At 39.1% G+C, this 23,404-nt stretch overlaps 1 protein-coding gene across 6 annotated transcripts in view; it reads right to left on the bottom strand.

Annotated features, from left to right (window-relative positions):
• The window catches only part of Ge-1 (Enhancer of mRNA-decapping protein 4 homolog Ge-1), a 320,261-nt gene that overhangs the window by 196,787 nt on the left and 100,070 nt on the right, over positions 1 to 23,404 (bottom strand). For all 6 annotated transcript variants that reach the window (XM_067151567.2, XM_067151568.2, XM_067151563.2 and 3 more), the window contains 2 exons: positions 9,142 to 9,331; positions 7,023 to 7,182 (listed from right to left, as the gene is read on the bottom strand). In XM_067151567.2, the coding sequence (XP_067007668.2) occupies positions 7,023 to 7,182; positions 9,142 to 9,331 (350 nt within the window). The remainder of the gene's footprint in view (positions 1 to 7,022; positions 7,183 to 9,141; positions 9,332 to 23,404) is intronic.

The raw sequence follows: 23,404 nt of genomic DNA, 5'->3' as shown, positions 1-23,404 counted from the left end.
TCATCTCTTAATCTTTCATTGTAATTTGGTCTCCGGTATACTGTTCGTAGTCAGTTTCGGGAAATCTCGTACCGCGCAAATTAGGCCTACATCGACTTTTAAAGGTTATGTTGAACTCGAAAACATGGTTTCGAATGTAAGTCTCGATTCTTAAAAGTTCTCGAATGCATTATATTAAATTCTGCACGTCACAAATCAAATCAAATAGGAAAGATAAAAGAAATATCAAAACTTCAGAAATTACGGTTATTCGTGACCTTGAGGTCATCTGGAAAGCGCGCTCGCTGCACATGTCGGTACGAGTTTGAAATGATACCAACCATTTAAAATGTAACGTGCACAAATAAAACGACTGCAGTTTTTGGTATTTTAACACGAAAACGTAAAATTCCCAGTCTTTCATTAGGACCAAAACAGTAATAGGCAATCCCAAGACCTCCCATGGCTTTCTTCTTCTTAATGTAAGGTGCAACATCTATTCTGGTCTCGCTAACATGATCATGTACGATAACATCAAAAATACTGAATTTGTATTACGAAGGAGCAGTTTCGATTCCTGCCTGAAAGTCCAGTTACTCTGCAGTGCCCTGAGCAAAGTGCCGAAAACCTCTTCGGCAGTACGATCGAAAAAATGTAAAAATATAAACATCTAACCCTGGACATAATATGGACGTTTTATAAGTGCGAACATTTGACGAAACTCGTTCCGTCTTCAAGCAGAAGTGTCGAAATCCGCCGTGTCTCCTTGCAATTGTTGTGGCCACACTCTGCTTTATGATTTTCCGAGATTCTCTAAACAATACCACCCGAATGCGACGCTAAGATCGTCCCTTATGCAAGTTCACCGCCGATCGCTTTTCCAGCACCGGTACAGTACTTGCTTTAATTATCGCAGTGACGGGGTGTTAACGCCAAGATCCATAAATATGCTACAGCCATCCTTTCGTGAGATACAGTTTATTAAAGAACGATTGATCGAGGATTTAGCGTTGATGGGACTGGAATTTCTGGACGGTTGATCCGGGAAATCGTTTCTTCGAGGAAAGGATAATGCGGGACTTTTACAACATGATTTAATTACGATGCTCGCGGAACCACGTAATTTGAACGCATATTCCGGGAAAACGTATTTTCCGGGAACGGATAATCGAGGTTCCACTGTACTACAGTCATCATACAAAGAAAGACATTGTTGGCAAGCAGATGCTGTGTGAGGCGAGGGGAGTGGGGGAACAGACAAGAGAATGGAAAAAGGTGGGGGACAGACCAGCAAATGGAAGAAAAGAGTGGTTATCAGCCCTAAAAACATTCTCAAGCACTATAAACCATACCAGTCCCCACCCCCTTCTAGCTCCTTCCTCTGTGAACACAACAGCTGGAAGACCTGCCACTTTTACCAGCAGCACCACCATCAAGTCTTGCTCCATACAAAGTCGTCATGCCTGTACTTCATCAAACATAATCTACCCGCTTCAGTGCAGACTCTGCTCAGCTTCCTACATTGGCTTAACTAGCAACACACTAGCTGAACTTATATGCAGCCACCGCAGTACCTGCAATACCCCCAACATAGATCTTTCTGTCCCCATTCACACCAGGCACTATTAAACCATGTTTGATGAACGTTTCACAGTTGAAGTCCTCTAACATTTACCTCCAACTTCCTACCCTCTCGCCCTTAGAGATCCCAAAGCTGGATATCGACTGGTGCTCACATCCAGGGAAGCAGCCGGCCTTAACATTAGATAACCGCTCCTTTTTGTTCTTCATTCTCGTGCCTGTATGGCTGTCTCCCCATTCCCCTTACCTCTCACAGCATCTACTTGCCAACAATAACCTCTACCATTACTATTCTATCTTTCAGATATGAAACAGAATACACAGTGGGATAAATAAGATGAAGAATCAGTATGGGAAGAGGGAAAGACAAAAAAAGGGTAAAGAAAAAACTTAAAAGGAAAAAAAAAAGCCAACAATACAGTCTTCACATCTTCACACAGAGCCATCTCCAAATAGGTGGCCTCCCTCTTTAGGAACCATAAATGAAAGAAAGGAGATGGATGGATACAATGATCCAGATTATGAAGGATGGACTTGGTCAGGTTAAAAACATTAAGACTAGGGAACATGGACAGGAACACTGATGTATGAGGAGTGGAAAAATGGAGAACATCAGGGAAAGAACCTCCTTGTTTCTGGCCCAGCTCAATTAAGGAACAGATAAAGAACAGTACATATTGCAGTCAGAGTTCAGTGGTTAATATTTAGTTACACACATAAAACTCAGCTCCTAAAGAGTTGAAGGTTTAGCTTCATGAATAAGCCTCTAATTTTGAGGACATTATTCTAGTACATGGAGGATAGTCTGCTTGGGAGCTCTACAACTGCATTCTCAGGAACGAACTTGTCTCCACTTGTAGAGGAGATTAGCACATCTGCCTTTTTTAACTCTGGAAAGGCTTTAAACCATTAATCTGTGTCATTACCCAACCAAACATATTTTCCAACACTCAAGTATACATCAAACCTAAAATATGTTTGATTGTTTATTAATTTTTTTAACTGAACTACTGTATACCAAGAATCCCGTAGTTCTTACACAGGGTCACTACTAGAAGGCATACCTGCCAACTTTCAAAAAGAGAGATAGAGAAGATCCTAAAGCGGAAAAATTTTAACAAGCGCATGCATCACAAAGTCTTGAGACATAGTGAAAAAGGACAGCAAGGGGGGACATTACAAACAATACTAATACAAGTCAAATACATGTTATGATCACCCCTGAAATTAAATACACAAAGTTACATCTTGATGAAATGGCGTATGGCTTTTAGTGCCGGGAGTGCCCAAGGACAAGTTCGGCTCGCCAGATGCAGGTCCTTTGATTTGACTCCCGTAGGCGACCTGCATGTCGTGATGAGGATGAAATGATGATGAAGACAACACATACACCCGGCCCCAGTGTCAGCGGAATTAACCAATTATGGTTAAAATTCCCGACCCTGCCGGGAATCGAACCTGGGACCCCTGCGGCCAAAGGCCAGCACGCTAACTATTTAACCATGGAACCGGACTACATCTTGATGAATACTCATAACACTAGGAACAGTTCATGCAGTACACAAACAGTGTTTTCTGCATTTTAAAATTGCGGATCACAATATGAATGCCACCGTCAAAATTAAACTAAACATGTACACTTATTTACAAAGTTCTGTCAAGTGCACAGTATGCAGGTTGGAGATGACAGATGGAGATGAGTTGCCTTCTTTGCTTTCTTCAGAAATTTTGGAGGAAAACTACTCAAGTAACATGGACCAGTTCTTCTGGTTTTCAAAACAGAAATAGAATCCAGAATTTAATTTTGACATTGAGAACCTAAACTGATTTTGATTCTTTTTCACCAAGATGAACACACGTTCACACTCAGCACTGCTGTGCGGTAGAGTCAGAAGAGAAAGCATTAGCCTGGATATCCTTATCATACTTAGGAACACCATCAGTCAGATTCTCACTCTCAACATTAGCACAATCAATATGAAGAGCTACAAATTGGTTCTGAAGCACATTCATTGCATGCTCAACCAACTCACTGTCCTTCCTCAGCTGCAATGATGGAAATCTTTCTATAAAGAATTACACAGAGGAAAACTGGGCATCTTCAATTTTTGAAACCTCAGCAACCTTTGCATGTTTCAGTACGTCATCACTGAGAGGGAACTTGTTAATAATATAATCGCATGCTGTGCAGAAGTAACCCCTGGCAGATGAAAAGAATGTTGATTTATCTCTATCATTAAGTTTCTTCACCAAGTTCATTGTCTCAATACCAATGACTAGCTCACTGTCTCTCAGATTCGCAATAGAACGGTATGGAACTTTTAATAAAAGCGAACTATTGATCACGTTTGGTTTAATAAATCTGGAAAGCAGCTTCTTTAACAGGTTCGTCATTAGTTCTACTAGTTTATGAATGTGAGGGGAAGCACTCTGAAGTGTAGAATTGAGGTTCTAAAATAAAGGGATGACAGTATACAGAAAGGCACAGTATGCCTGATTTAAGCCTGATGACAGAACCATAAACATTTTTTCTTCACGATTTTGAATGATGTTCTCATTCTTTAGCACACATGCAAATCTTTTGGGAGCGACCAATTGTGATGACTCAGTAGCTTTCCTCTCTTCATGGTCTTTGGAAATAACAGGCTTAATGTTTGGGATCATGAATGATGTTAAGCTAGTACTTGATGCACACTCAGTATTAACAAGCACCTCATCTTTAAAGAAACCAAGTAGTGGATCCCATTGCTCTAACAGCCTCTGCAAACACCTTCCTAATGATAGCCATCTTGAGCAAACATGTTTCAGTACCTTCTTCGTTTCCTTGTCGTTAAGCTCTTGGAATTTCTTAAGACGTTCCTACCTCTTACAAATCTTTTGTCCGGCTCCCCGGTTAAATGGTTAGCATGCTGGCTTTTGGTCTCCCGGGTTCAATTCCCGGCAGGGTAGGAAATTTTAACCATAATTGGTTAATTTCGCTGGCACGGGGGCTGGGTGTATTTGCCGTCTTCATCATCATTTCATCCTCATCACGACACGCATGTCGCCTACGGGTGTCACATCAAAAGACCTGCACGTGGTGAACCGAACTTGTACTCGGACATTCCCGGCACTAACAGACATACGCCTTTTTTTTTTTTTTTTTCTAAATAACAAAAGATGCCGACTAATAGTTCAACTTTAACAGGCAAACTGCTTGCACCTTTCTCAACAGCCAAATTAATCAAATGTCATGAACAACCCAGTACAAAGACAGATGACTGTGCTTCCCTTAAAACAGCAGCCACACCATTCTTCTTTCCAATCATATCTGGAACATTGTCGGAACAGAACATTACACAATTTTGAATTGGTATTTTTTAACACACTGTGAAATTACCAAATTACCAATATTACGTCCCGCTGAATCACCCACCAAGGCTGGAACAGACAACACTGAGCTATCTTTTCCTGCTTTCCCACAGAACAGGTGACGACAATAAGGTAAAGCTTAGCAGTACTATTATTGCTACCATTCGTAGCTAAAGAAAATGGTTCACGTTGCATGTAACCAACGAGTTCACTTCTTGAATTCGTAGCCATTTCTTTCAAAATGTGTGTGGTCTTCGTACAACCACAGCCATATTTTTTTTTGCAATTTTTGAACCTGGAAATATTTCCCTAAACAGAACAGGAGCATGATCGGCAGCAGCTAACAGGATATTATGTTCAATTAAAAATGAAGTGAACAACCATTCCGCTCTATCAAGGTTGGCTCCAGAAGAAGTAAAAAAACAAATTAAATTTCCTGACTGCCATCCCTAAATTTTGTATTGGAGACATGTTTAACAGATTGAATGTGATTTACTAATTGTTCTTCCTCCGTGAGAAATGTTTATATCACACGAGCACATGGAACAGAATGCGAATGTTTCACCTTTCCGCGATCATATAAAACAATGAAATTCAGCAGAATATGCCTCCCTAAAAGATTGACGATATTGTTTCTTAGTTGAACTTATTACGAACACCACTAAAAATACTAAATCGCTTACAATTCCATGAGTTTCAGAACTACCACCAATGTTACTCACACCTACACACAAAGCCTTTCAGCTGCTATGAAGCACAACACAGTTACTAAAGTTGTTATATATAAATTCACTGCCTGCTACTTTTCACTGATTTCTTTTCTTCAAAATCACAGCCTGCCACCTGTTTGGGAACATCTTAGTGAATGAAGTAGCAGCTGAGGTCAAACAGGTGAAAGAAGCACGGTGATAATCGATAATGTAATTATCGATAAATTTACCGGTCAAATTTCAAACATTGCATCTCGTATTACCAGCTACTATCGAAAGTCAAAACAAATCCAATTTGACAGCAGAAAGCGAAAACAAGCGCGGATATTCAAAATCCATACAATAACGTTGTTCATCCGTACAACACACTCAAAATCCGTACATTTTACGGAAAAACCGGAATACTTGGCAAGTAAGGGAAGGTATTCTCTAATATATTATGACTTCCATAATACCAGGTTAATTCCTGGAGGCAAACACGGCTGGGTATAGAGCTAATCACTCTACCCCACCAAGTGCCAAGATTACAGATAGTGGAAGCCTTTACCTTCCACCACTCCCAAGGCCTTCATGGCCTGTACAGAGATGACTTTGCTTGCTTGTTTGTTTGCTTTTGCTTTGCTACTGTGGATTTCTTTTAAAATTTGTTTTATTTGTGTAGATCAGCAAGGTTTTTATGTTACAGAGTATATTAGCTGAAATGAACGAAAGTTATGCCCCCATTACTGCTTGTTACTGAGCAGAACCTTTCAGGTTTGCATCAATCCCCTATATAAAAGGCAATTTCAGCAACTTTCGTCAGTGTTCATTATTTTATGAGTGAATTTTATTTCACTGTTATGTGACAGAGGTGACAATCCATCTTGATGGACAACTAGTATTCATCCCGAGAACTTTGTCATCCATTGAATAGCATGAGGATTAATTCAGTCGATGCCATAAGAAGCAACTGGAAGAGTATACTTTAACATGTCATAGGCCTTGTTGAAAAAATTCAAGAAAGGGGAAGAGTTCAGGAACAGCTTAACAACATTAAATAATAATAATAATAATAATAATAATAATAATAATAATAATAATAATAATAATAATAATAATAATAATAATAATAATAATAATAATATTTAGTTACACACATAAAACTCAGCTCCTAATATCCATTTCCATGCAAAAGGTCAAACTAGGCTAGAAAGTGCTTTTACGAAGGGAAAAAAAAGAAAGTGTTATGCTGTTTTATGTCACCAAGGTAAAAGCAACATATATATGTTTTATGTTTTACTTTATAACCAAATTCTTCCCCCCCCCCCCCCCCCCCCAAAAAATAATATAAAATTCCCCATCATATGAACTCTTCGTTATAATTCAACCTATCAAAAGTACCTGAAAAATTGACAGACTCACCATTAGTAAGGTCTTCCAAGCTGGGACTCTTGAAATTTCTCAACCCAGCATCAACAATTCCAAAACTGAGAATGGGATACGGCAAAAGGAACTCCGAAGCTGACCGAACAAATGCACATGTTTCTTCGGGATCTTTGTAAAGTTGTAGTACATACAATAACTGTAACAATACAAAATTTAATTTAATCATTGAATATTATAGTGGGGTTTTATGTAGAGAATAATGCTCGGGTGTTAAATAAAATTATAAAAATTGTGATAGTTTTACACGAAAACATGCATAACTAAGACTCTAGACGAAATTTTCAAATATTCTAGCCCTGTTATGTTCCATTACATTCTTTTTAACACTTCTGTCTCAAAAATGCACTAAAACAACACTTTGCACCAGGTTAACAAAGGTCTATCTGCAGAAAACGCTTCTTTCTGCACAGCATTATCAGAACAGAATCTCCACAGACTATCAAAGAGGTGCCTTCTCCAGCATATCCAATTCCCTGCATCAATGAATTGTTAGAAGTTGATATGTTAGGCATGAAAGAAAGGAAATTAAACACCCTGTAAGCATTGCTGAAAGAACACAATATGGAGGCAAGTGTCATATTCTGCAGAATGTTCTGGGAATGCTCATTTATGTAGAAGACACTCTCAAATGAATTGGTTATGAAGCCATCCAGATTACGTACACTGATATATGCTGACTGTCTTCCAAGGACAGATGTGTCTTCAGACAAGAAACTGAAACATGTCACACAGACAGAAATGTCAAACAGTGATTGGAAGACCATGACCAGGACTTCCAAGTACTGTACTTCACTGACCTCCTAATTGATCAGACTTAAATAAAACTAAGCATCAGTGGAACCATCTTGATCATTCTGTGCACTCCATGAGACATCTGCCACACACTCTCCAGCAGCTGTGGGATGCACTGCAGGCAGCATGGTTCCAGATACCTTACTGAATCATTCAGTCTCTTTAGCTGCTGTTAGTGAAGTACATGTGGTAAGTCTGGATCTTAGCTAGGGTTCATAATAATGTGACTCAGCTGTATACACAAGGACTTTTTTTTTAAAGTAAGAACATTTTGGGATAAAATACAAAGTACTGAATATTTTTGGGTAATTTATGTTTCACCCAATTCTGCACACTTATCTACATTTTCACATAATCCCAATTTTTGTTCAAACATTTGCTGAATCGTGAGGTAAGTTTTTGTAAACTCTCATCATAGAAGTCTGTTGCCTGCGATGAGAGCCATGTTTTCACTTCTTCAGTGTTAAATGCTTGATGGCAAGGAAACTTTTCAAATGAAGGAAGAAATGGTAGTCACTAAGCACAAGGTTAGGGCTATGGGTGGGGTGATGGAATTCCTGTCATCCATGTTCGAGCTGCAGGGTGAGGTCTTGTACTGTCATGAAGCAACAACACTTCGGCAGAGAGAAGGCCAAAACATTTATTCTGGATTGCATGGCAATGTTTCATCAAGGTTGCACAATATGCAGCTGTACTAATTGTTGTTCCTGGCAGCACAGAGTCCATCAGCAGAATACCATGTCTGTCCCAAAATGCCTGTGTGGGCTAGTTCAGTTTATGTGCAACCTTTTGAATCACTCAGTATAATAAACAAGTTAAATGAAATTTTCTGGGTTTTAATAGCACAGAGAAAATATTTACCATAACTGCTGACAAAATAAGAAAAAAATTCAAGTCTATTACCTTTATACGGTACAAAACAAAAGTCTGAATATCTAAAATAAATAGCTCAACACATTCAAAGTTAGGGGCCTAATTAAACCACTGACAACAAAATAAATTTCTCTTCGACAAGGTTGTGTTAACTTTGGGAAGTCTATTCTATGAAAATCAGATACTTATCAGAACCTGTTAGTAATGTTCTACTTAATATGAACAAGAGTGGATTTTTAAAATTCAAGAAAACACAACAATCAGCAATGATGAAAACAGTCAGTCAGTCTCAGATTTACAGTATGACACATGGAATACCACTGTGGACTGCACTTTCATTATGGAAATCGAAACAAGCACGAGTCGAATTATAATGACAACTGCAATTCTTACCATGTTATGCTATGAGTTTGTCAAAAAGGCATCTTACCTTGTTGTATATGTCAGACAGTAATAAGTAACCAGCACCAAGGTCCAATCCTGCTTTCAATACAATGCCCTTCTTAGAATCCTCAGGAGTAAATCTTATCGTCTGCAAGCAAGACCATGATTCGCATGACCAGATTTTCAGCTCAGAATTGTTCTCCGCTCCGGTTATGGCAAACTTCCAGAACTGCACACTAGGAAAAAGAATCTCTAATTAATGATTTTAGATCAAGTGGAAATAAGATTTATGTCATCTAATGCAAAATAATATCTGACTGATGCAACAGTTCATTCACCCAACATTTCAACTGAAATGAAATTTATTCCTGTAGTGGCATGTCTCGAATGAATTCAGTTTCCTCTCTCCTTCAGCCCCCAGAGTCCATGCTTCACAGCCATACAAGGCTACATTCCATACATATGCTTTCAGAAACAAGAAACAGAAGAGATCGAAATTGCACATTCAGATGGAAAAGAAACTACAGCACATACAGCCCATTAAGGTCCTTGGTCTGGAAAGAAAACTGCTGCCCAGAAACTGCAGTGCCATGCGGTCATCAGTTTACATCCTCAGCTGTACTACATGGCTTTCGTGACCAGGTCTGCTGCCTCTCATAACAGACAATTCCTCAGTTGGTCTCAAAAGGATGAGTGAAACTTGTTCCAGCTCTTAGTCCAGAAGTGAAATCCTTGGATTAGCCGGGAATTGAACCTGAGGCCTCTGTATGACATGCAGGCACACTAACCCTACACAATAGGCTGGCTCACATTCAGATTCATTCACAGTGAAAGTCAAACATTCTCTCAGTCCATGTTAGGTCCCATTCACAATGCAAACGTAACCGTAAACTTAACGACGTAACGTAACCGTAAAATTAACGTAAAACTTGTGGTATTCACAATGGAGGAACGTAACATTAACGTAAAGAGTACACAGCAGCCAATCAAAACACTGCCATGTAATTTAGCACGGAAGTCGGGTTTTGGACTATCTCACAGTTTTATATTTCAATACCTCGATGGAATCAAACAACGTGGTAGAAAAATTTATATTACTTCAAACATCTATTGCTTTGCTCCTGGGAAAAGGCGATCTAAACAACGGTGCAGAAAATGGATTCATCCCTTGAATCAAGGAAAGTTACCTCAGTGCGATTTCAGTAATCTAATGTAAGAAATGACCCTCATCAGTTCGTTTTGGACATTTGGATGAAACCTGAACTGTTTGCCTTTCTTTCGATTTACTTCCCCTTTTCTAATAAAAAGAAATGTAAGGTCTCCTTTACCGACATCTATGCCCCTATCTATCACACCCCGATGAGATGTTTGGATCTATTTGTTTGGATGATATCGTTTTCGTAAACTAGCAGTCCGTATAATGTTAAGAAATATACAGGGACACTGTTTTATTTATGACAGGGATTGTCTCTCGTCCGTTCGCCAGCGCTGCGAGCTTGTATCCCGCCATTTACCGTCAGATTTCATTGCTACAGGATATTTATTTCCACCTATAATTTTTCGGTACAGCGTGTTTGTAATTTTTTCTCCAAAGATGGTTTTGAAAGAGAATTACAAGTGTTTCGTCAAAAGAAGTCATTATATCGTGCACAAAATACAATGTTTACCTCTGCTCTAATTGGCTGGTTCTTAAAGTTAACGTAAAATTAACTGCAAGAGCTTGGAGTTTGCAATCCCTTAATTTTACGAACTCGCAGTTAAGTTTACGTCGGCGCATTGTGAATGGTTTCATTAGATAAGATGGCCGCTAACTTCTGAGTTAACGTTAATTTTAAGTTTAAGTTTAAGTTTACGTTACGTTACGTTCGCATTGTGAATGAGGCTTTACTTCTATTACTAGAGAGAAATATTTCACTGGATATAGTTGATATAATAAAATAGAAATATTATACTGATTGTATACTACTGTGGTAAGGAGGATTACTGTTAGATATCACTTATTTCAATACTAATGTAACAGGGAGCAGCATCACAGTTTTTCAAGGGACCACTAAAAACATCCTTCTGAAGCAGGAAAATTCTTAAAAGGGTAATACCCAAAAACTTATACCCTGAAGCACATGTGAAACACAAAACTTACAGATTTCCTTGTTTGTGAATGATACTAAACAGATCAATATATAAGGACTGCAAAAAGAAAAGTCACAATATTAAAATTTGATTATCAAGACGTATTTTTAAAGACATCATCATTTTACAATTCCAGTTTTCCGGGTACTGTTGGCAAGCATCTTCCACTCTGTCTTACTGAGATAAGTTCTGTTGTTAATGACGTCCTCCAGTGTCCTTTCCTGATCTGCAATGTCCATCTTTACAATATCCATCCAGTGAGTTCTTGGTCTTACCACCATCCATTTTCCTACCACATGTCTCTCCAAGATAACATACGCTGTCCTTGTTGGCTCCATCCTCTTTACGTGCCCACACCATCTCAATCTGAACATGCTGACTCAATCTAACAATAATGTCTCAATCCCAGCTTCCTTATACAGCAGACATGCACTGCCTATGCTGAGCCGTATCCTGATGGCCCATAAGAGATACTCGGATTATTATTTGATATAATATATAATTTTATTGAAATAAATTTCAACCATATATGGTAATAGTAATGAATCGCAGGATAGCTGAGACAAGTCCATGGAGACATCAAGTCGCTGGATATTGCGCGATACTTCCTCGGGACCGTGAGAAAGGCTTAGCGTCACCAGGAGTTGGCACATCTCGGCACGTGTGGAAGATGTTGGCCAAGAGAAATATTCAGCCAATTTGAAACGCGTGGGGGTGGCAACTATGGAGTCTGGATCTCGCAAAATCATAATCCCAGGTTAACCAACATGGACAATTGCTTGAAATCAGTACTGTTATTTGACGGATTTCCACAGGTCTACAAGTGAAATATAATCAGGAGTACGCGGTAGAAATAATATGAAGAAATTTTATATTATTTGGAGTGTGTTTTATGGCAAGTTATAATTAATATTATGTCATGATGAATGGCAAGCACGCTGATTGGTGGTTTTTCTAAACATGCGGGAATCCCATAGTTACAACGGCGTTAGCGCCTCAAGCTCTGGAGAGCGTCACTCTGATCATGGAAGCCGAAGTGATGTGAACGTTGTTCGGTATTGCTCCGAGACTTGTAAGTGAAAGTTGCCACGTGGATATATATGAATAACAGTGTATGGTTTTAAGACCGATAAATAGTTTTTTCAGTCATGCAGTTGACTGTATTAACTAGTGCAGTGGAAAATAGCAGATTATATTATGGCGCAAAGTTCACTACAGATAAATAGACGGCAATAATTAGCCGCAGACTGGAAAGTGAAGAAGAGACGCTCAGTTGTTTCACATTTTCGTGTCGGTTGCGTTTCGCGAAGAATTTACGAACCGTACTGTGAGCCGCTCTTAATAACTGTATATAGAAACCCTAATTGTTAAATTTCAAGTGTATTTGTTTGTCAGTGTGTTGGCTGAGTTCACAGCTAACAAGGGTTTGTTCGGCACGTGCAGAATTGAGCGGTGAAGAGACATTCATCTAAAGCATTCTGTGTTGCAGTGTTCAGGAACTTTCAGCAAGAAGATGGCACCGCCCATGGAAGAAGGAAGATTGTTTCTATGTGTTAAAGCAGTGATCAACATGGAGTAACCACATACCAGGGCGAGGATGTGAGCCGTTGCCAATGTTCTGAGAGTCGTCCAAGATAAGACGCATGTTTTAATTATGGCACGTTATATGGGTTATGATAAAATACTAGTGCAGTTTAGTGTAGGGATTTTTCTTTAACGTAAATTAAGCCTGACGGCATGTGTTTATTTCACCTTTATAACGTTGTAAATACGGATAAGAGAGGAATGCATGATCTCTATATTTTCATTTTAATCTACGATTAGTTAGATGGGATACTGAGGTAGTTGTTAGGATTATTTTGTTGTTAAATTATGCATGATAATCAGCTTAGTATTATTCCAATTTTTTTTCTTGTATATTAGTGATAGGAGGATTAGATTAACAAGATCAACCAATTTCCAAGTTAAACACTTGCTACGTTGAGAGTAAATTCAATTCAATTTTGGTCATTTAGAAAGTTAGTAACAGTTAAATTGCATGACACATAGTATTTCAGAAGCTGACACGTGTGGAGCTGCATAGTAACGTTGAATGAATAGGATCTTCAAATGTAGGTTGGATACTGTTTCGCACAATGATTTGTACGGGAATCGAACCGGGATTCATAATGGAAAAAGCTCATGAGAATTGTAAGAAATATGAGAGGCTTTAATGCATGCTAATTTATAAAGTTGATTATGCAGGCCGATTGCATGCTTGATGAAGTGAAAAGATTGATGTGCAGTGAATATGTCCCTGCTAATGTCTTCTGAGAGAATATTAACTATCAGAATTGACGGAAAATGATGCCAGACTAACGAGTCTGATGTGTATAATAAGTTATCGAAGCATGCCAGTAAGAAGTACGATTGTACGTGAGTTTCCGTGTAGTCGAAGAAAGATGATATTGCCTCACAAGCTTACTTGTTAGCCGTGTTTACATAGACAGCGTGAATGAGATGGTATTTCCGTGATACAATCTTGGCGAACAGAATCTAAGCCTCAGTACAGTACTGAATTATAACATTTCCTTTCAGAACACAGCACAGCAGGAAATATGTGTCGGATAAATGCGCTTTTGAGTGCGCAAATGAAGCAGAAGAAGGCAATGTTGCCCATTTCTTTCCACATGTTTAATAGGGATAACAATATGTTTTCTTTTACAGGATGGTGTTTTGTGATAATTCATGTTGTTTGGATATGTTGTCTTGTTGTTTAATGGGGAACAGCCCGAGTGCTGAGTTCTCACTAGATCCTTTGGTGAACCGCGTTTCACGTCGAGTCACTTCCTTTCTTATCCGATGTAGATATGTGTGATACTTTGCTTATTTTGTGTTCGTTGTAAATATAGCGTAGGGAAATGCCACTAGTATTTTTCATAATTCATATCATGTTCCATTGCATCTTAATTTTCATTTTATCGCAATTTTCTTTTATCTTAATTTTCTTTTAATGTTTAATCTTGCGACGACTCGATAAAATTAAAAACCCATATCAATGTGATACTTTGAATTATGTGGCTCCATGCGAATTGACTACGTATCAGTATACGTGTATGTATACAATTACATAAAACGAACAATGGACAATCAGATGAATACTTTGTGAAGATCACAAGTATTCAATGTTGTGCTTGAAATTTCATTTCACATTTAATTCTTTTTGATTAATGACTTTTTTAATGTCCAGTTCTTTCTTCAATTTTGAAGATCATGTCAATGTTATCTTTATTATTCGATTTACTTGGTTTTTTATTAGTATGATTCGGGGATATTTTGTGAATAAACTCATCCTACCCCATATTATTGTTTCTCATTCAAGTTATACCTCCATTTTCCTGTCATTTACTTATAATTAAGTGAGAAACTTCGACTTTTAGCCTGGCCCATCGACAACCAACCCACATCTCTGCCCAACCCTGAGTTAGTCGGATGTTTATACAGGAATGGAGGCATCGTCCTAGTGGGTTACTACCCCTGGTTACGGTACAATATAATGGACCTCTCTTAACATCACATCATGCTGGCAACCAAAAATGAGTTTGACCATCAAATCCACAAATGGAATAATAGATCAACACAATATGGACTGCACCACAATTGCTGACGACGGTCAGCTTAAAGAAAAGGATAACACAGCCTGGTTGAAGTAGCTTGAGGTTAAACATTGCACTAACACATCAAAGATTTTTGGTGACTGAAGGATGGGAAAGGGCTGGGATTGGGAAGATAGCGTCTGTGGCCTTAATTAAGGGACAGCCCCAGCATTTGGCTGATGTGAAAATGGGAAACCACAGAAAATCATCTTCCAGGCTACCAGCGGTGAGATTCAAACCCACTATCTTTCTGAATGCATGCTCACAGCTGTATGTATGTTCAGTCCGTCAGTGATTCCGCTGGTGGGATCCTCAACAGCTCTGCCATCAGCTGTCATAGATGGCCTAGGCATCACTGAAGAGGCGTACTAGGGAAATGAGGAGCGAGGTAGTTTCCCATTGCTTTCCTCACCGAGCCAGAGTTGCTATTACATATCAGTCTGCCAAGCCCACTGAAATGCATACACCAACCGACCCTATGAACAACATTTTCACACCATTCATAGCAGGGACTGGCTGCATAAGGATTGGCATTACTAGCATTGCTCATACCTTAGTCACTTTCATATTGTCAAAGCCAAGGATAAGACAGAGACAGATCTATGAAAGTAACAAAATTGCTCTAGCCTATAAGTGCACTGTAAACACTAGGTCCTGCTAGATAAGGCATTACATACATACTATAACCTTCCAATGACTGTAATTACACGACCAACTCACTTGGTAGACTGATCAGCGAGCCTTTAGCATAGCTATGTCCACGAAAGATCTAAAGAATGAACTTAACACAATCCATGGAATTGCAAAATTCAATGGCTTCAGCAATCATTTTATAGAAAGGATAATCAATAAACACAAACATCGCCCTAAAACTACCCTCAAAAAAGAAATAACTAAAGCTCTAACATTTTCCACCTTCACATTCAACAATGATATTTACAAGTTAACCAATATCTTCAAGAAACAGGGTGTTAAAATAGCCTTAAAAACCAACAATAAAAGCATGAATGTTTTACACAATAAATCACATATCAACAAGACCAGCAGTTTTTTTAAAAATCAGGAGTTTATAGGATCAAATGCAATACCTGTGAAAAATCCTACATTGGGCAAACTGGAAGAAACTTCAATATAAGACACCTTGAGCATACTAACGCAATAAAATACATTTTTTCAGCTATCGGCCAACACATGCAAGATTATAACCATAATTTTACCAATATCGAACAGGACATGGACATCCTTGAATTAGCAAACAAGGGCCCTTTACTCAACATAATGGAAAATTACTACATACACCTAGACCAATATTTTAACGCTAATTACAATCATAATGAAATCTCAGAGAAACCCAACATACTTCTTGATTTATTTATCACTTTTCTCAGAAACAATAATGCAGCCAACCAGAACTCCATCCTAAGTTTAATTAAAGGTACTTTTCCGAAACAATTACCCTTTCTCCCACACCCTTCAGCTCCGCCTTACCCCCCCCCCCCCCCACCCAATCACATTCCAAGCCACCTCCACTCTTCCTAAGCCACCTCCACTCTACCTAACCCGCATGCACCTGCCCTCCATATTTCTCTTCCTGCCACCAGTCACACACTATCAGCTAAACTACACACACCGCAGCGCGAGGTAAGTGTCCTTTCACTTTATGGTAATCTTTTCCTCTTTCCGCGTACTTTGCTTTTTACTGGCTTTTCTCAATTTTAATAGGTCCAATTTGGTTTCCGCTATGAACTGAGAATTCCACCAATCATTATCTCCATGCGCAGTGTCTACTTTCTTCTTAACAAGAATTCAAAATAGCTTCACATTCTGCACAACTCCAACAATCAACAATGCAGCCCATCAACACGTCTTGGTTACTTAATACACCAACTGCCAAGTCGACTCTACATCTAGAGAGTATCACATTTTACTACCCAGACATTGTACATCTTGTATATTTTTATGTATGTCATTTTACATTGTGTTCATTATTACCAGGACCTACTGAATTCCACGAGTGTATACATTTTTAGAACACAGAGCACCTTATTTGTACTTTTATTCCAGATTTCTTAGTATGTATTATTTATTTGTATTAATTATTACTCACTTGCATCACACGTAATATATCTCATTTTCATTTGCAACATGTCAACCACACTTCATATTGTAAATTATATATCCATAACATTCTTACCGTTAAAAAACGTGTTTTAGGATTTCGCCATCCATTGTGTATGTTTTAATATGGCTGATGATGACCCCGAGGAGGGTTGAAACTAGTCCCATGTAATGTAAATATTGTAAATACATCTTAGTATTGAATAGTTTGAAATCTCTACTGTGTTATAAATAATTCATATGCTTCAATCATGATGAGATTAGTATTTAGACTTTCTTCTGATACTTGAGCCCTGTCTAATAATTTCCTCACAAAAGACACAGATGGGATTCACCAGTTTCGTTTTTTTTTCGTATACCCTTTACACCCTCGACCTTGACGTGTAAAGAGTAAACATTAGACTCCCCACGAATCTTCTGTGCAATTGCAGCACCGTCTACTTCTGAACCTAAGAACTCTAATTTTATGATTCGCGTTCGGGTAGTTTCTCCCTTTTGCCATGAATTATCCATCTCCAACAGACGTCCTCGGGGAAGGCACAAAGTATTTTTGGGGCTCGTACACGGCCATGGGCATTAACATCATCTCCTTAGGCTTGGAGGGCCTGTATACTTGCATTCAATGAGTCGTGTTGGAGAGTTCCGGGAGAGGCAAACTCAATCAGCATTACATCTTCCAAGTAATTTAGGTGGGCTTGTATTATGCGATTTCTGCTCCCATATCCTGGGCGGAAAATTCTTTTGATATCCTCATAAGCCGATACCGTAACGGCAATTACATCTACATATATTGTACCGGAAATGCCGCTACGTGAAAACTAGTTCATGGAAACAGCATGTCAGTTAACCAAGCAAATCTACCAACAACAAAAAAATCAATATCCCTACATGCCTAGCTTAGACATTTTACATAGTTATCGGACCAGAAGCCTTATACCGCGCAGTGTGCTATGCAATTAAAAGGAAAGGTCTTCTGGAGTAACTAGAATTCAAAGAAAAGTTCTGGGAAAAATCTTGGGTCAAGTAAATGAAAAATGTGAATACAGATGACAGCATAACCATAAATGAAAACGGCGAATACAGATAACGGCATAACCATGAACTCTACACCCAGGTAGAAAAAATAACTGATCAGATGTGAAAAAGGATTATTTTATTTTATGCTCACCTAGTACAAATGAGCCCAATGAGATTTACCTACTTTCTGGGAAAAAAATCCAAAGGATTGTGGTTCACAGAGGTGAAAAGAGACTTGCAAGAAGTGAGGATTACATGTGAAGATATCCGGGAGTGTAACCTGCTTGAGGTGAAACACAAAAAACACCAAAAGTTTCGAAGAACAGCCTAAGCTTAAAACAGGCAAGACATGGACTGAAGAAAGAAAGCAACAACATTGGAAATTAATGTTAAATATCGAGGAAGATAACAGTTGGATTAATGTGGTCCATAGTTGGTCGAAATGATGATGATGATGATGATTATGATGATGGAGTGAGGGGAAAAGACATTGTTGATGGTAATTCTTCCATCGGATAGGGACATTAATCCTTGAGCAGACCCCTTGGTGTTATTCAACAGGATTACGCTATGTGCCAACACCGGGTTTCACCCTCTCCCTACCTCACTGTCAATCATCATCATCATCATCATCATCATCATCATCATCATCATCACACCCAGATGCGCAGGTCATCCAAAGGCATGAAATAGAAAGACCTGCAATAGGCGAGCCAAACATGTCCTTGGACATTCCCAGCACTAAAAGCCATTTGATATATAAATACATAAATAAATAAAATAACAGCATTAACAACAATTAAACAATTACAGTATGATAAACAAGTTGCCTAAGTTATCAGTGTAACTGATGCAGCCAATAGCATACTGCAAATTGCAAATTGAATGAACACAAAGAAAATATAATTTTAAAACTATAAAGTGTAATAAACAAACATGATAAGTTATTAAAATGTTAAACAGTATCTGCAAAATAGAAGTAACAATAAGCTATACAACTGAAGTGTAAATATTTCCACCATTAAATGTCACTGTGACACAGTGCTGAATTACAACCACTCCAGTGTCTACATTTACTCCATGTACGTACAATGCTGTATAAAAACTCGAATATGCCTTATCAAACACTGCTTAAAACAGGTCTAGTGACTTTTTAATACATACCTCCATGGTACACATTGAAATTAGAACAGACATGCAATGAAAACAACCATTCTTTGCAATAATTAAGAACTGACACGAAAAGCATTCTTTGGACACTCAATTCACAACAGCACTGTACAGCATGTCAGAAAGTGGTCCCTGGTCATACACCAAAACAGCTGTGTGATAAATGCCATCCCCTGGTGTGGATAACAGCTGACAACACCCCCCCACCCTCTCCGCCGCCCATGCTTCTGATAATGCACCGCACATTCAGTTGAGGCAGATGTTCCCACTCTTCCGAAAGGGCATCTTCAAAGGCTAATAGTGGATTTCTCGCTCGGATGCACTGCTCCAGTTGGTCCCAGACTTGCTTGATTGGATTCAAGTCGGACTTCTGGATGGCCATTCCATTCACTGCACATGGTGATCTTGCAGGAATTGCCAGCGATGTTGGAATCACGCAATCTAGCATTATCGTGCATAAAAACTGCATCTTCTTCAAGTTGTCTGAAGTGAGCAATCGCATTTGACCCTAAGATCTTGTCAATGTACTGCTGAACAGTTAAGGGTGAATTATCTGGACATCGGTTCTCGTGTCAAGACATGCCTGCCCACACCATAACAGATCTGCCTCCTTAAGCAATGGTCCGCTCCCAATGTCTTCTTAAGACTAGCAGATGGCCCTCTGAATGATATGTGAAATGGGATTCATCCGAGAACAGCAGAAGACACCAGTGCAGATGATCTTTAGCAAAGTGCAATGCAGTCTCCTTCAATGATGCCATCGGTCCAATGCAGATACTTGAGCAGATCAATAATGTTATTTGCTTTACGTGTCACTAACTACTTTTACGGTTTTTAGAAACACCGAGGTGCCGGAATTTTGTCCCGCAGGTGGTCTTTCACGTGCCAGTAAATCTACCAACACGAGGCTGACGTATTTGAGCCCCTTCAAATACCATCGGACTGAGCCAGAATCGAACCTGCCAAGTTGGGGTCAGAAGGCCGCGCTTCAACCATCTGAGCCACTCACCCAGCTTGAGCGGATCGTCTGGATCTTAAACTAGCCTCTTCACACCCGATTCAGACTGTCTGGTCACTAAATCACACTCCAGAAGACTGCTGTAGGCCCACTATAGTGCTTGTGCTGTAACTTGGAAGTTTCTGAGAGCTTGTAAACGCATAGAACAATTCTGCCCTGGGGTTGATTTCCTTTGGCAGCCCGTGCTAGGACACCTGGAAACACTTCTAGCCTCCTGGAGACGTTTTCACACATACTAAATCACATTCTAGGCAACCCCTAGCATTCTGGCAACATACATCTGCGAGTAGCACATGAGTGGTTCCATCCCCCACTGAGTACCTTGTCTGTATGATCGGCCATGACCAGAGATGCCAACTTTCAAGAAAGGTAAATCGTAATGCAGCCGTTAGGGGAGGGGGGGCGGTCGTAGATTTTTTTTCCGTAATCTTAGTAACTTACATATCATTTAATTTAAAGCTTGTAGTTCCTGTTTGGTAAACGTACACTGGTGACATGTTTTTTCATATCATGTGCATCCTCTGCACTAACAGAGCACTTAACAGTTCGGAGTTCATATTAGCACGAAATTCAGTCTTGTTCTTCTTCATCATGCGCACCCGAAACATCGCGGCTACACACACTACAACACACGTGTGAATGAGATTTTGAGGAATGCATTAAAGAAGGCCATTCTTCCGAGTATACCTCCCTAAATTTTTCAATTATATTTACTACTAGCGTCACTAATCACGGTAACGTAATCACACGTATTTTCCTGCACAAGAAATCGCTTCATTATTTCAAACCTTTCGCATTTCGTAACACACGATTAGCATATATCCTAGAAGAGCAATATATGTAAATTTGGCAACCAAAGTCGCAATGTACATCTCCAACAGTCACGCACACAGTATTCACAAGTAAACGGAGTTTGTCACCACTTTACCGCCACAACAAAGACAAAAGAACTCTCATACTTGCATGGAAGTCTAATTATGTGACGAACAAAGACAACAACTCCGCAAGATATACCACTTCACAGGTGCCTATATTTCCGGAACTGGAAGCACGCACTGCGTTCGGCGCGTGAAAACTCGAAATATTCTTAAATGAGGGACATGAAAGGGGTATAAATTATTACTGAGAAATCGGAAAATAATATTCTGAGAATTCAAGCCGCCTTGTGTATCCTTTTGAACACTTCATAAACTTAGATTTAAAAATCAACAAAAAATCGTAATTTGTGGTGTGTGATTCGTAAAGGCGTAATTATGATGGGTAATTCGTAATTATTACGATTAAATCATAATAGTTGGCATCTCTGCATGACATGTAAACACTACATTCCACACACACCAACCTTCGCACACACTTTGAACTGACACCTCCAAAACATCCAGACGACAGTGGATCCCTCCATTAAGTGAACAGGACATCTTATTGCCATAATAGTCCAATCGCCATTGTGCTAATCATTCATAAAATGTATGTAGTTAGGAACATCTAAAGACGTGATCAAATTTATTTTTTGAGCAGTGTAATACTGATTGTTTTACATGGGGTATGATGCAACTACCATATTTATTCGTGTATTAGACCCACAAACATACTAGACCCCGCCTTTTTCTGAGCCAAAGAAAATGAAAAAAATAAATCACAACGATTCCGCTTCGAAGCGGCTAAAAGCCTTATGCAACTCTGATGACATCACCCACATTTGTGAACAGTTTCATCCGTACGACCCACGCAATGTAAACACGCATCGGTCATGCAGTACATCTGTGTTTTGTAGTTTAAAAATGTCCGCATCCGTAGCCCTACTGCAGCTCTCACCACATTGCACAAATAGGTGAATAGTTTCGTGTCCGACCCGCGCGTTGCAAGCACACATCAGTCATGTATATATGTCGGTGTTTTGTAGTTAAGAATGTCCACGAGTGTAATGGTTAGCACAATTAGCTGCCATTCTCGGGAGCCTGATTTCGATTCCCGGTACCGTATTGCCAGAGATTTATGAACGGCAGGAAGGTTGATTTGCGGTAAAAAGGGTACATGCAACTCCCTTCCACTGGATGCCTGTCTAAAAAGAGCTGCACCACATCGAGATGAGGAAACTCGCTTACTTTAGTTAAGAAATATTCATGGTTGTTCCTAGGTCTATTAATATAGGCAGGCGACATAATTAACAAAGTGATCGTTTAATATATCGTAACTTGGGCCAATATAGGGTTGTTTTGGGAGAGAATTAGGTTTAAAACACGATAAAAACAACCTAATCACAATTGTTTTACTATGTACGTAACAAATAATAATAATATTGATTTTTTTTACGTCCCCACTTACTTTCAACGATTTTCGGAGATGCCAAACAAAACGTAATGGAGTATGCGTTAATAAAAAATGGGAGACAACGAACATACAAAATTAAACATTATGATAATAAAACGCATTACCGCCACACCTGTAGATATCCATAAATGCAGCAAACTTTATTGTTATATTTATTCTTTCAGTCGTGGAACTTTTGGCACTCTCCGGGCGATACCATACCTAACTTAAACAATGCGGTCTCTCTTATCTCATTTACAGCTGTTTAGGTAAATCCTGATGTGATAAATGTAGAGAACAAGCATGAAATATATTTTAAAATAAGGATCTGGCTTTCAACATCCACAGTTATCAAAAGAACGCTTTCCAGTCCTTCTGTGTTACATTTGGAAATACAACTCGTAACATATGCTAATTATCAGCTGGTGGTTTGGCACACTTTCAACAACAGGGCTTTATTCAGAGGGAGTGGCTTCTGCTACACATACACCAGCTGGGAATATCACAGACCATCTCCAGAAACCATTTGGGAATAGCTTCACACAGTTTGGACTCTATAGTCTGGAACGAAACTATTTTTAAAAGTTTCAGAAAAGACGGGACCTCAAATGCTCTCGGTCTCGATAGCAGTGCATGGCTGACGAGATGGTAGTGAAGAACGTCATTTGGAATGACGACGTGCCAGTAGCAGGGAAGTTAGCAGCACAAGACAATTAGAATGAAAATAGTGATCAGGTTTATTGTGGGATAGGCCTACTGCTCAACTGACAGAGACAAATGACTGGCCATTGAGTTATTTTGTATCATTATTGCATAATATACGATACCCTTGTCCCTTTTCTCTACAGGGTCAAGCATGAAGTGAGACGGACCTTCGTAGCGAGTTTTTACGACCGTATGCCCTTTCGGAC

This window comes from Anabrus simplex, chromosome 7 (genome assembly GCF_040414725.1).
Source record: "Anabrus simplex isolate iqAnaSimp1 chromosome 7, ASM4041472v1, whole genome shotgun sequence".
Taxonomy (NCBI): domain Eukaryota; kingdom Metazoa; phylum Arthropoda; class Insecta; order Orthoptera; family Tettigoniidae; genus Anabrus; species Anabrus simplex.
This window is presented reverse-complemented; position numbering and strand designations above follow the sequence as displayed.